The sequence below is a fragment of the Natator depressus genome, chromosome 9 (assembly GCF_965152275.1).
Source record: "Natator depressus isolate rNatDep1 chromosome 9, rNatDep2.hap1, whole genome shotgun sequence".
In the NCBI taxonomy this organism is placed as follows: Eukaryota; Metazoa; Chordata; order Testudines; family Cheloniidae; genus Natator; species Natator depressus.
This window is the reverse complement of record NC_134242.1, coordinates 44,496,890-44,511,669: the sequence shown is the minus strand read 5'-3', so window position 1 is coordinate 44,511,669 and position 14,780 is coordinate 44,496,890. Positions and strand designations below refer to the sequence as shown.

The 14,780-nt window shown below is 40.4% G+C and overlaps 1 protein-coding gene across 1 annotated transcript in view; it reads right to left on the bottom strand.

Moving 5' to 3' along the window:
• ARHGEF4 (Rho guanine nucleotide exchange factor 4) overlaps positions 1 to 14,344 on the bottom strand; it is a 326,464-nt gene extending 312,120 nt beyond the window's left edge. The window contains exons 1-2 of the mRNA XM_074964006.1: positions 13,895 to 14,344; positions 224 to 259 (exon numbers count right to left, since the gene is read on the bottom strand). Coding sequence (XP_074820107.1) covers positions 224 to 259; positions 13,895 to 14,107 — 249 coding nt within the window. The 5' untranslated portion in view covers positions 14,108 to 14,344. The remainder of the gene's footprint in view (positions 1 to 223; positions 260 to 13,894) is intronic.
• Positions 14,345 to 14,780: the final 436 nt, after the last annotated feature.

Sequence of the window (14,780 nt, the reverse complement as noted above, 5' to 3'; positions counted from 1 at the left end):
TAAACAACATATTGGGGTCTTGCCCAATGCCATACAATTGTATGCTTCATGTCCATTCATTAATGGAATTATTTTAAATATACTAAAATCATTGTTTTTCCTACAATTAGTTAGTTACGTAGTCACATTGCTGCAGGAGTGGCATTGGCAGACAAACAGAACTACTAACAATAGTCTGATGAAATGAAAAACTATTCAGTCTGTGACTAAAAAGAAATCCTACCTTTTTAGAAGCAGAGTCTCCTTTCTCACAGGCTCTCTATGGAAAGAGAAATGGTACAAGTTAGGAGAAGGGGATCTGAAAATAGTATTCTACAACCAATGGGCCCAGTTCGTTCCTAGTGTAACTCTCTGACTTCAAGTAGAGTCACACCAGGGATTAATTTGCCTCTATGTCTTTGCCAAAGAGAACAACAGAAGCTGGCCAAAGGCAGCTGCTTTTGCATTTCCTCAATGAATCTGTTCATTCTACCCTCATGATGGAGAGGCTGTAAACAAAGGCTCTTCATGATGTCTCATTGTGCTATGCATAATTATACTGTATATACTCCATAACTATACACGCTTCGAGGCACGTTGCAAAAGCTTTCTACTTACCCAGGCTTTTTCTGAGAGGATGCGTTAAATGGAGAGAGGATAAAGGTAACAGTTAAAATGAAAAAGAAAAAACCTAATAGCTGCTTGGGATGGCAGTTGGGAATGCTCCATAAACAGTGTGGGGGAGGTCAAGGGGAGCGTTAAGAAAAAAAGGAACTAACAAGACCTGTGCCTAGCATCATCCTGATCACTTTGCTTGTATGTTTTAGCCATTTTGCCCACCCTTTCTTTTTTGAGATTATAAACTCTTTGAGACCAGAACGGTCAGGTTTGTATTGTGCTTAGCACAATTAACTGGATTGGAATTTGGGGGGATTACCATAATAAATATCATCTGGGTTCCTTTCCCCCACAATCCCCTCAGCCCCACAAAGTTGGGAGACGTTGCCCTCTGACAATGTGACCCCCTTCCCATATGAAAGGATGCTTCTTAGGAAACTCCATCAGAGGGATCACAAAGAGTTTTCCATTTCCTCTGGTCCTTTTCAACAGATTTTTTGGTAGGATAGGGCAATCTGGCCACCCTTGTTTATCAGTGCTGGACCACATGCAGTTAGAAGCTGTCTTCTACAGACTCAGTAGAATTTCTGTTGCGCAAAAAATTTACAAATTCTCTGAACATTGCACTATTTTAATCACAGAATGCACAAGCTTCCGCAGGTTCACTAGTGAAGATCCACATCGCCTATGATCTCTTTTCACTGAGGTAGAAATCAGGAGTCACTCCATTGAAGTCACTGGACTTACAGCAGAGGGGAAAATAATCTGCTGTAAAATCAGGATAGGGTTAGAATTTATTTAAGCCACATATGTTTACAAAGATTTACAAAGATTTTTTTACCAGGTGGGAGTGCAGATATTTTTAGCTCCTTGGTTTACGACACTTATTAATCCCACTAGTTTTGCCAGCAATATATGACAATTTTGTGAGCTCCCTTTTCACAGGTCCACATTCTGCTGCCCTTACATTGAACAGTGTCGTATGCCAGTAGTAGCCCCTTTGACTTCAGTGGAACTGTTAGTAAAGTTACTATTCAATGTAATTGCAGGTGGTCGAATGTGGCCCATATTGAATTACTTAAATTCTGGCACCTAGTCATGTCAATATAGTCCTAGGCACTAGACTTCATTGTGGACTATTGAGCAAAACAATCCTGAGATTGCTTGTGTAGCCACTCTATGCCAACGGGAGACAGCTTTCCCGTCAACATAATTAAACCATCCCCAACGAGTGGGAGTAGCTATGTCAGGCTGAGAGGGTCTCCCGCCGACATAGCACTGTCCACACCAGCGCTCCTGTCAGCATAACTTATGTCACTCAGAGGGGTGTTTTTTTCACACCCCTGAACAACATAAATTATACCAACAAAAGTGCTAGGTTAGACAGCTGACTAGCAAATTTCAGAGACATTTTTAAAAAAGCATAGCACACCTCTTAATGCTATTATCTCTAACTTATCATCTTACCTGATTAACCTCAACCACACTGACTCCTTTGGCTAGAGGCTACAAATGGTAAATTTCAGGCAGATTGGCACTTTTCTGAGGTGAGTGTAAGAAAACCAAGCTTGTAGAATTTGAGGTGCTTCCAGAGCTCTGTAATCACATTGAAACAACAGCTCCCCCTCTCCCAGGAGAGATTTGTACACAGGAAATATTACCACCCACACAATGCTAGTCATGAGGCACTCCCATTGAAAGTATCAGGGGAATAGCTCGGGAAGATGGTGGAGAACTAAAAGGAATAAGACCTGCTCCCTCCTCTGCTCAAAGATCATGGCTAACACTATTGTCCTCATCTAAACCCCAGTGTCTTATAAAGAAACATACACTGCTAGTAGTCCCAGGAAATCTCCACTAGCATCTGGCACACTAGACTATATAGTTACTGTGTAACCATTTAATGAGCCGTGGACTCTCTAATACTGTTATTTAAAGATGCTTCTGTTCAGTTCTCTATTGAGTGCAACCCCTCCCCTCTGCAGCCAAGTTGTTAGGCCCTGTTATTTTATTTATGCACTGACACTCAAGGGAGTGTCAAACCGCAAGCGCTAGAGGAAAGAAAAATATTAATTGATTTCAGTAGAAATTACCTTTGAGGAAAACTCAAGTCAAGCAATTTTCATGCTGTAAAGAAGCACAGGAGGTTGCTGTTGTTAAGCTTATAGTTTAAAACGTGGGTCCACAATTTAGGGCTGACAAAAGGAACAGCACTTACAGGACAACTGATGCAGTAAACTATACTGCACTGTTGCTTTACAGAAACCAACACAGAAAATATCACTATTAAAATGCTATGTTATAAAAATCCTCCTCTAAAGTTTTCCCCTTTGGAAGTAATATTGCTCTCTGAATTATGTCCAAGAAACAACTTAAGGCCTGATTCTGCAATCCTGGCATGTGGCTTTATTAGGACTACTGCCACGAGTAAGTGCATGAGAGTTGCAGAACCCAATCCAATGCAAGGAATTTCACCACTGTAAGCAACAAGGTGGTCTGCCGAGGTAAACCCCTTTGTGTTTGGTGCTGGTGCAACCACGACTGGAGCACGGTGGCCAGTTCTGGTGTCCACAATTCTGGTGTCCACAACATTGTTAATTGATTAGAGAGGATTCAGAGAAGAATCTCCAGAAGGATTAAAGGATTGGGAGACATGCTTTATGCTGTGTATAGAGAGAGATTCATGAGCTCCATCTGCTCAGTTTAACAGAGAGAAAGTTAAGGGGTGACTTGGTCAAAGTCTATAAGTACATGCATGGGGAACAAAAAGTTGATGATAATAGGCTTTTCAATCTAGCAGACAAAGGTCTATAACACAACCCAAACGCTGGAAGTTGAAGCTAGATAAATGAAGGCTGAAAGTAAGTCACAAATTGTAACAGTGAGAGCAATTAATCTCTGGAATAATTGACCAACCGCAGTGGTGGGTTCTCTATCACGGGCAATTTTTAAATCCAGTTTGGATATTTTTTCTAAAAGATCTGCTCTACTTCAAACAGGTCTTAATAAATCCTATGGCCAGTGTTATATAGGAGGTCCAATTATATGATCACAGTGATCCCTTCTGAGTATATAATCTGTCAACCTAGAGGATTATAATGCTTTAGCCCCAGTAGGGAACATCTCAAGGGAATTGATGCACAGCAGAAAAAGAAAACAGAAAGGAACTGGAAAACATACAGGACCCATTCAAGAGACTGCTTTTCCATACTCAAAAGCATAATTTTGTTTACTTTTTTTAAAATGTCATCTTACCTATTAAAGCAAATTTAATACTTAAAGGGTACCAATTTGAGTACACCAATATCTATAGAATGAACACACCATAGACAATGACTATCCAACGTGTGCTGCCAGTGTGTCTTAACTCTCATTTCTCTTTTGGGAGAATCATCTCTAAGGGCAAGAAGGCAATTGGCCTTTCTACTGACACTGCCAGCATAGTATTAATCAGTGAAGTGGTGATGGCGGTTTTGTCCTGTGTGGACACCCACTGATAAGGGACCGGAGAGCACTCAGGCCTTTATTCTGCAAACTGACCCAGGTGAACAGATCTCTATGCGCCATCGACTCTCATGCTTGATGCACTGACCGGCTTGTGGGATTGGAATATAACTCATTCACACTGAACAGGTCTGAAATGCTAACAGCTTTCATTCACTACGTATGTAGCCCAGACTAGGCCTGCTCTGCAGCTCACTGCTAATGAGAGGTGTCAGAAACGGAGCAGACTCAGCTCACAGGGCTTCATGCAAAGCATCAATTTTGGCTTATGTGGGTTCTAACCCCTAGTTCCACTTTGTTCTGGGTTCAAATGAAGGCTAAAACACAGAGCTAAATGCAGGCGAAACTGCCATGTTTTTTGTGGCTTGGGGTCAAAACCATCTAGATTTTTACCCAAACCATAAATCAGCCCAGGCTTGCTTGAAATTTTGCCCAGGGTTCCTGAAAAGTTCATGAACTTTGGTGAACATATCCCAAACTTTACACTGGAAATTAAAAACAAAACAAAACTTTCCACTTTCAACAGGTTTTATTACAAATGTTTCGCCTAGCTCTCCTACGGATCCCTTAAAGGAAAACACCAGGGTTTTTCTATTAAACACTGAGATCTTTCCCCATTCCTTGTATTCTTTGCCCAGTCTCCATTTCCCAACATGTCTACATTTTTCATCCAGGTTCCCTTTGTACCTCCGATGAACCTGGGGTCTGGGATGAGACAGAGGCCCCAACCATGGAAACAGTTAAGCTTATGGATAACTATTTCACTCACATGAGTAAACCCAGTGGGATTACTCATGTGAGCATACCTATGCCTGTGCTTAAGCATTTGTGGGATCAGGGCCAAAATTTGCATGCTGTCTCAATGGGATCAAATTGTGACAAAATGAAATAAGGAGATCTTTGAAAAGTGAATTTTTTTAACAGGACAGTCACTGTTAGTTACTCATTTTAGTGTAAATGCAGTAATAATTCCATTTTAAATAGCTCTGAATTTCTTTGTATTCTTTCATAAATGATTTAAAGTGGTGTGATACCCATGTGGGTCCAGATCTGGAGAGCTCTGTGACGCTCAAAAGTTTGTCTCTTCCACCAGCAGGGGTTGGTTCAGTAAAAGATATCACTTCACCCACCTTGTGTCTCACAGTATTTAAGATCCTTTGCAGTTCACCTTTAGTTTTCGCACTCATCTCTGTGGTTGGTGTCCCGTTTATCTCTAAAGAGCTTCCCCTTTTTACTGATATCAACACTGTGTTTTAATATCAACTCCTATCAAGCCCACTTAAATCCCTGATCATACAATGAGTTCTGTGCAGGTTCAGGGGCAAAAAAGAGCTATAAGGGCAAAGACAGAATAGGTAGGATATTGGGAGAAGGATGTGGGAGTAGATTATCTCTATATGCAACTCCTGAAGCTCCAAAAATAAACATATATCGTTCAATTTAAAACCAAACTAGTTTATCCCTGTAAAATTAAAAAAACATTGAAACTTGCTTAAAGCAGCTTTCAAAGCTACCTGCTTTTCTCATTTATTTTTCTCTGTTCCAATTGCCTTTTGAAATAGTTTCCTTCATTGACTAAGGTTTACAATTTTCATCACAGCAATGTTACACTTTTTTAAAAGCCAACTTATACAAGTCTGATTCTGATATTCTGCAAAAAATAACACTAGCAACTTGCTGTAAAGTATCCACCTCCCCAAGGATTGCATATTTTGAAAACAAATGAGGTTTAAAAAACAATCTTTCAATTCAGCAGATTTCATTTCAGTACACTACAGCACAGTCACATCTTGAGTTTCAAACTTAGCCTGTCCAAGTTGGCAAGTATAATATATTCTGTATCTAACCTTTTTCTCAAGTGATGAGAGGTTCAGTCTTGCTCCTACTGAAGTCACCTTTTTCATAAGCTTATTGCTGAAATTATTTCCAAGTTGTACATTATGCAAATTCTGATTTGTTTGACCTTCCATGACACTGACTCCTCCCTAGTGGTCTAGCGACACCTCCTGTAATCTCTCATATCCTACCCATACAGCACATCCTTGTTATCAGCCTCACACACCTGGTTTTGGTATTCTGACAGCGCTTACAACTTAGCCAAAAGGACATGCAATACACTGTTGCTAAAGCCTCCTTTCATCACCCTTCTTCCTCCCCTCCATATGTTGTCCTAAGAAATTCCGTTTTAAGTATTAGATGACTTTTGCCCCGGTAACCTGAATTAAAAACTTTGTCTAAATTCTACTTCCTCCTTGCTAACAGGTAAACGTCCTTTATATTTCTACTCCTGCTCATTGTAGTATACCTATAGCCCCCAACGAAACTTGGGCTCCCTATTGTGCTAGGCACTGTATATACATACTAACACTCTCTTACCCAAACAGCTATACAGTCTAAAATGGGACTAAGAATGGGAGAAAGGAAGTACTGTCCCCGTTTTGCAGATAGGGAACTGAGGCAGAGATTAAATTATTTGCTTAAGGCCACTCAGGAAATCAGTGGCAGTGACAGAGCCAGGAGCTGAACACAGAACTCTGATGCCTTAACCACAAGTCCATCCATCCTCTTTTAATTGTTGCTCATCAAATCATGTATCTTCTTTCTCCCTTCCAGTAAGGCTACCTGTCCTCACAGACTGTACTTCAGGTTTGTCTTGGAATATCCTAGATCACATAGCATATGAGTGGAGAATAGTGATAGGCAACGCACAGAGTTTCACTTCAGATACTCATCTTGTACCAATCTCCTGGTGTTGGCAACTAGGCTAAAAACCCCATGAGAACAAGCTGTTTGTCAATATTTCCCATGCTTGCTGGCTTCAGCTGGACTGGAAATACAATGAGAATAGCTTCACTTGTGCTGTGCTTGCAGATATTGCTACATTATGCTGTCATTCTGTTCTGTCCCAGGCTATATGAGACCCTTCCAGGAACACCACCTGCTGCAGGAAGTGGTGGTGATTCAAAAGATGGCTCTCTTCACTTTAAGGCACTATTAACCCAATATGGTGCTATGGGACACTAAATTGTTGGAAATGCTGTCTTTTGGATGAAAAACCGTATCACACTGATCATCAAAGATCCCAGGGCTCCTTTTGTACGAGTGTGCCCTGGTGTCTCAGCCTGCTTCCATCAGCGCTAATTTGATTTTTTTTATTTGTTTCAAGAAACCGTCCATTGCTCCCTTTACAGCATATTGAGCTTGGCATGCTGTTCTTCACTTTCTGCCTAAATCGAGTCTGCATTTTATGACGTCAGTGACTGTACTTGTCTAGGGTCTCTAATTAATTTCTGAAATGGTTTAAGTTTTTCAGGGTCCTGTACAAATGTATTACAGTATTTTTCACTCAGATTGGGTGGGTGAAAAACCCCGCAAAAAGCAGAAGCAGATGAGTGGGGATTAGCTTTCCATATTTGGCTCACATTTGAAACCACTTACATGATTATTGCCAAAGCCAACCATTCAAAAATCATGAGATTTTAAAATTTGGGGTGTACTTCTATTTGCCTTTTGGTTTCTAGAGCTTTAGGTGTCATGGTTCCAAGATCTCCTCCACATCCAGGAAAGCTAGAAAGTCTTTTTTTCTTTATTTTTCCTTTTTTTTTTTAAGTGAAAGCCAAGATTCTTATGTAACCTGTTGGCTTCAGGAGCTGGGACTTTGCCATCAACTCGCAAGTCTTGGGTTGCCAGCACCGTATGACCAAATTCCCAAGCAGGGCCCTGTTTCCCACACATTGATATTCACTTTTTATGCACTTTCATTTAGGCATTTTTCACTACTGTGAGTATATAATGTCTCTTCAGGAACATAACTGAAGTGAGGATTGATTAGATTAGCAGCTGTCTGTAAAGCAAAGGATGACTGTACCTTCATTTTATGCAGGAAAGTTGGGTGTCAAAACCGTGAGTGCCATTTTATAAATGGTATTATAGCAACTAATATAAAAAAGAAAAAAAGAAAACATTTACTTGGAAACAACACTAGTCCCCTCTGCCTGCCCCACCCCTAAACTTTCTGTGAGAGCACAAAAGCTGTCTGTCTGCTTTGGCATCAAAGAAACATTTTTAAAATGTTTCCACATACTATAAATTTTTTCTTGTCCTTTTAAACTTAGCTCTGCAGGAAGGCCCAAATGGGAGTTTAATTCTTATACAGTTTAATGTTCTTTAGTAAAGCATTTTGTCCTCCTTTTAGGAGTAAAGTGTCTTACCATGGGAAAAGGCTAAAAAGTCAAATGTACCTCCTAAGTTTGTCTCCTCACATTTTGTAAGCCAAGGGCCTATTTAATAATACTTTGCATTTCCATTGTGTTTCTACTCAAGGATCTGAAAGTGCCTTAGTACTGAATTTAGCATTGCAACACTTCTGGGGGGCACATCATATGATCACCATTTTCTAGATGGGAAAACTGAGGCATAGATTTAGATCACACAGGAAGATTTCACTACAGCTGGATACAGAGGTAGTGTTGCCTGACTCCAGATCCTGTGTCTTAACCATGGGAAGTCTTTTAGATTCCTCTATCCCAGGTAGATTTTCTGATGCCCAGTGCTGTAATCTTTACCTTTTGCTAAATGAGTTTAAAGAGGATCTCAGGATGGAGCCTCCTTCCATTTTCTCTTGGTATGATCAAAATGACAGGCTATGTGGACTTAGCATAATCAAAATGGTGACATTGCCTAAAATTCTATATTGACTGTATAGAGACAAGGTGGGTGAAGTAATATTACTTCCCCCACCTTGTCTCTCTAATATTGTGGGACCAACATGGCTACAACTCCACATACATTGACTGTAGGCACTCCCCCTGATTCTATCCAAGAGTGAAGCTGAGAGTTAGAGGGGTTTGTTTTCCCATTTCATCTAGTGAGGCAAATGCTCTGTATGCACCTGTTAGATCTCACAACATGCAAGATGGAGGGACAGCTTGCACTTCCTTATGTTATTAGCTGCATTATTGCACACCAAGTTTATTTCATTGGAGCCTGGCTGGGTGTGATTGGAAGGTAGATTTCACTGAAGAGGAGTGGCTTCTTCATTGGATTATGCAGCATTCTTCCTTAGCACATGTGCACATTTCCAAACATAACAATACAGATCCTGAATTCACGACCACTTATTTGAGCATCCCCCTCTGTCTTCCCTCCAGAGATTTACACTGGTTCTTTAAATCAGTGAAGTTAACCCAACATAAATCTGGAGTAGGGCCACTCGTTGGGGTCCTCCAGCATTTTTATGCTGCTTTCATGCCTTAAATGCTGCTATATTTGCCCACTTTCATCAAGTATGGACAAATAACTCTTTATTTTAAAGACATCACAAATAATTGCACTTAAAACATCAACAGATAGGTTTTATACCCTATCAAGACTAGTTCAGTGTTTCTAGCCAACTACAAAAGCAGTTTCTCCTCCCTTGGTATTCACACCTCAACTGCTAGAAGAGGGCCTCATCCTCCCTGATTGAACTAACTTCGTTATCCCTAGCCTGATTCTGGCTTGCATATTTATACCTGCCTCTGGAAATTTCCACAACACGCATCTGACGAAGTGGGTATTCACCCACGAAAGCTTATGCTCCAATACGTCTGTTAGTCTATAAGGTGCCACAGGACTCTTTGCCACTCTTCTGGCAGAAGTGAGCCATTATCACACCCAGCAAAATGGAAGAAATGCAGTTCCTAAGATTAGGTGTCTGTAATGCTATCAACCCTTCCAGGAAAAGCATGGAACCTTCCAATCATGTACTGGCAGTAAGTACAGAAGGAAATTATTTTAAAATACTTTGTTTTAAATTGTTTGCAGTTTTGTAACTGTTTTGGTCCCAGGATATGAGAGACAAGGTGGGTGAGGTAATATCTTTTATTTGACCAACTTCTGTTGGTAGAAGGGACAGGCTTTCAAGCTTAACAGAGCTCTTCCTGAGGTCTGGAGAAGCTAACCAGAGTGTCCAGGCTAAATACACGGTGGGACAGATTGTTAAGCATAAGGGATTCACACATGCTGTAGGAGATCACCTAAAATGAAGCCTGAGCCCCGTGACCCCGAGGCAGCTGGCATGGGCCAGCTGTGGGTTTTTAATTACAGTGTACACCTATCCTTAAACCTCATTCTAAAGGAAATTTGCGCAACACCTTCAAAAGATGAGCCTGGAAAATTAAATTCTTAACTCTGCTGGACACTAAAAACCATGGACTTGATGGAGTCTGGTTGTATGGCTCATTACAACAAGTTATAACACAGCCTAGTGCCTGCCAACCCTTGACTTCCCACTTCATTTTAAGCTTCTCCTTCCCAGCAACAGAAGTTGGAACAATAAAAGGCATTACATCACCCACCTTGTTTTAAATTGTCTACTTATAGTTTTTTAAGCCTACATGTGTACTCTGTTTGTGATTTACAGTCATAGACAGTATTTTGTACTTATTTAAAGTCACAGATACTGATCCTGCAATGAGGTCCACACAGGCAGACCTATCTTCCTGAACAGAGCCCCAGTGGTAATGGGGTCTGCCTGTCTGGAGCTCATTGCAGGAAATGGACCTAAGTTAATGCAAAAGAAAGAAAATGTATAATTTTTGGCTGCTGCCATCATTAGCGAATTCCATTATATCTATAAAGTCTGTTTCACAGACCAGTAGCTCCTGAGCACGAAGATTTTTTTTTTTAATGAAAGGGGTGTCAGTATTAGGAAATGTGGCTATATAAAGTGTATGTTGTTGGCTTTTCTGGCTAGATCATTCCCTGCCTTTATAAAGGATGTTTCATACTAGTTCTGTATATCACCTTTGCATGGCCTGTGCTCTCTGAACATATTGGTTATGGATTAGAGCTGGACCTGAGACATGGCTTGCTGAATATTAAATATTCTGGAAATATCTCAACTCCCTGCTTCTTGGGGGGGGTGGGGGGGGAGGGAGTGGGGGGGAGAGTTGAATTTCCAGGCACACATTAAATGATTTACACTGCTCATAAAAAAACTGGCCTGAACCTCTGCCCAGAATGGGAAATGAACTTGAACCAAGCCTTTCTGTAGATTTCAATGTGTTCAAATTTGCTCTCCATTATTTTTCATTTTCATTGCTTTGCCTCTCTGCACCTCCTGGTTCTATCCAGAAGATCAAGTGTGGGACTATCACAAAGTCTGTTAGGGTATTTCTGGTCCAAATGAAAGCAAGAAGTATTGGTAATAATTAAAGCAAGATGGATCATGAGGGGTCAGACCTGCCCTCCCCTCCACAAAACAAGAATCTTGGAGGCTGAGAGTTATAAATGTAGCTAATCAGGCTGTTTAGACCCTTACGTTTTATTAAAGATCTTGGTCAAAATAGTAATCGTGGAGTTAGTGATATAATTTAAGCTGCCTAATGTGAGGCACCCACCTTTTCAGAGGGTGGGTTCTCAGCACTTTCTGAAAATCAGGCCCCTTTAAATTGTCTCAAGTTGGGCACCCAAAGCACTTTTGAAAATCTTGGCCTTCATTCTTTGGAGTTAAAGAAAATATATTTCAGTGGAGTCCAATTAACACTCCCCCGTCAAAAAAATTACTTTATGTAGAAAAATTCTACTGCTTCCCAAATGTTAAAATGTCTGGAAATGAAAAGTGAAGGGACCTGGCCAGTTCCTCATAGTCATATAACCAACCTTTTGTTACTATCATTCACCTACCCAGGGAATGATGGATGTTCCAATTGTCAGAGCATTAGTTGGGGGCTCTGGATAACCAGGTTCAATTCCCTTATGTTCCAGAGACTTCCTGTGTAACCCTAGACAAGTCATTTGGCCTCTCTGTGTCTCATGACATATCTTCACTGCAGACACTATGCAGGATAGCTACATCTCTGTAGCTATCCCAGTATAACCCCATAGTGGAGACGCAGCCTGCACCAATGGATGGGGTTTTCCCATTGGTGTAGGAACACCAGCTCCCGTGCAACAGTAGCTCCGCTGACGAAAGCATTCTTCCATAGCTGTGTGTGTGCACTGGGGGTTAGCTTGGCATAGTTACGTCAGTCCAGGGTGTGATTTTTTTTCACATCCCTGACCAGCATAGCTATGTTCACTAACTTTTAAGTATAGACCAGACCTCAGTTCCTCATCAATAAAATGGGGCTAATAGTACTTCACTAGCTCATTGTGGTGTTGTGAGATGTTCATATTACAGTCATTGGAGCCCAGGGTACATTTATGATAGATTTACACCCCTCTGCCCTTGTTTTGTTCTGTAAGAGAACAAACCAAACAAACCAAAATGTTGGACATAGTTCTAATCTTTTTCTATTTATTAGAACCGTGAACATTTTCCAAAGTATTACAGTCCCAGGGCATATTAAATTCTGTCAGGACATTCTGTTTTCTCAATGTGATGTGTTAGTAGAGTAGAAGACTATTTTAATGAATAGAAATGGATATAAATGTTACAAAGTATGTTGATTTATTACTTGTGATGTGGTAATGCCGAGAAACTTCAACCAGGTCAACGCCCCATTCTACTAGACACTATATAAATAGTAAGACAGTCCAGCTCAGCTCTGAAGTGCTTACAATCTAAATAGACAAGAGAAAGAAAGTGTATTATCTCCATTTTACAGATGGGGAGATGAGGCACAGAGATTAAGGCCCAGATTTGTAGAGGCAATTAGGCATTGCTGTGCTCTGGTTGCAACACCTTTCTAAATACTCATTTCTAAATACCTTTAAAAATCTGAGCCAAAGTGATTTTCCCAAGGCCAAACAGGAAGTCAATGGCAAAGCTGGAATTAGACCCAGATGTCCTGAGTTGTAGTCCAGTGTTTTAAGCATCACCTTCCTGAACTAAGACTTTACTGTTGTAGCTTTGTGTCTAACCCCCAAGAATCACAAAATATCTGAACTGAAATCATCAGTTGTGCAGGACTGAATATCACCTGTCCTAAGTCTAAGTAACAGTGTAGCTTTCTGGAAGGATAGGGAGAAATAATGCAATTCATTACATGGCTCTACAGTTTATCAGTGAGTATCACCTCCACATACAATAAATTACAGTGAGTATATGTTTATTAGAGGAGCACAGACCACAAATTCTTTACAAAATCATATGATGAAGTCATTGCTGATACACTTTGACATTCCACAGTAAAATTCCCAAATACCACACTTCTGTTACTACCGCGTTTGGAGCTCACAATTTATAAGGCTTGTTAGGCTGTAAATGAATGAACTGTGAATTAATGATTCATTCTGTTCGAATTACACTTATGGTGTGCTACCAAGCACAAAATGGAAAGAAAAGCAAACACTAATACCACTAGAAGCAGGCAGCTTCTTACATTGTTATCAAATCCAAGGTGATTCCTCTCCTATCCATTCAGTTTTAGGTGGTAAAGTGACGGTGTCTGATGGCATAAAGAAAGGAACTCTGCATTTTTAGAAGGATACAATGTGCTTCCTCCTCCCGTGGCAAAGACAAGATTTAATATACAGTATCTCTTAGTCCTTCCATCTGTTTGATAAAGTATGTTGGAAAGTTGGGTAGCAGCTATTAATCAGTGTACTGCGACTCACAGTGCTAAAAGAGTATATTCCCTATGTGCTTTTCAGTTGTAAGCAGCATGCATTTCTGAGTACAGCCATCTGAATACACTGTAAATACTTGCATTCTTCTTTTACTAAGATGTTATTAAGATGACTACTGTACACATAGCTGTCCTTTCAGACTATCAGATTCTAAAGCATGGTGGCTTTGCTCACTTTGCCTTCTCAGCACTCAGGAAGTTAACTATTAATGCCAATACATTAGTACTCAATCTCTTACCTTGCAGAGTTTCAGAACTAACCAGCATGCCAGGTATGCTGTCAGGGTGAATTTAGCTTTCATGTAGGTGTCCGGTAAACAGGTAAGATACATTTGTACCAGATCCAGCTCTTCACTGACAACGCGATTGCCAGCATCAGCAGTAGCATCCTCCCCATCCTCTTGTCTTTGATCCTCTTCTACTGATGCACTTGGGCACCTATTTAACTCCATTTTATCAAAGATATTTTTCCTCCTTGACAAAGTCCTGATTTTTCCACAGACAACTCAGGGAACTTTTTGTTTCGTATCAGTAATTATATTTCCTGATCTTCCAAAAGTATGTAGCCTTGCCTTTAAGCCAACCCGAAAGTTAGACTATGGTGGAAGAAACTTTCTGCAGTTTAAACTCCCTTGGCTCATTGCCTTTTTCTTATTGAGCAACCTTTTGCAAATGTGTGTACAGCTACAAGATAAATATAGCACTGGCTAGCGAGGCTTGTCATACAGCACAAGAATACTCCTGCCCGTTGCCAAGAGAAGAGAGAGAGATTCCATTTATTTAAAGAGCAAGTCCCCAGCATCAGTACTCCCTTGTTCATTTAAAGAAAAAAAGAAAAAGGAAAAAGCTGTTATCTTTGAAACCTTTTTTTTTTTTTGCCAGTTGTGCTTCTTCAGAACAAATCCCAGTTCTGCAACAAACTATGTTCTTACGGAGGAGGATTTTTTAATTCCAGAGACTTGTAGCCACAGTAATTCATTGTCTGTGATATTGCAGATGCTGAGCTTGTGAAGGCTACAAATTTCAAAAGAATAAATGAGGTCTTGCAGATGGAAAGGGGCCAAGACATTTTGAAATAACTAATGGGCCTTCCATAGGCCAAAAAATGAACAAAACATGTGAGAG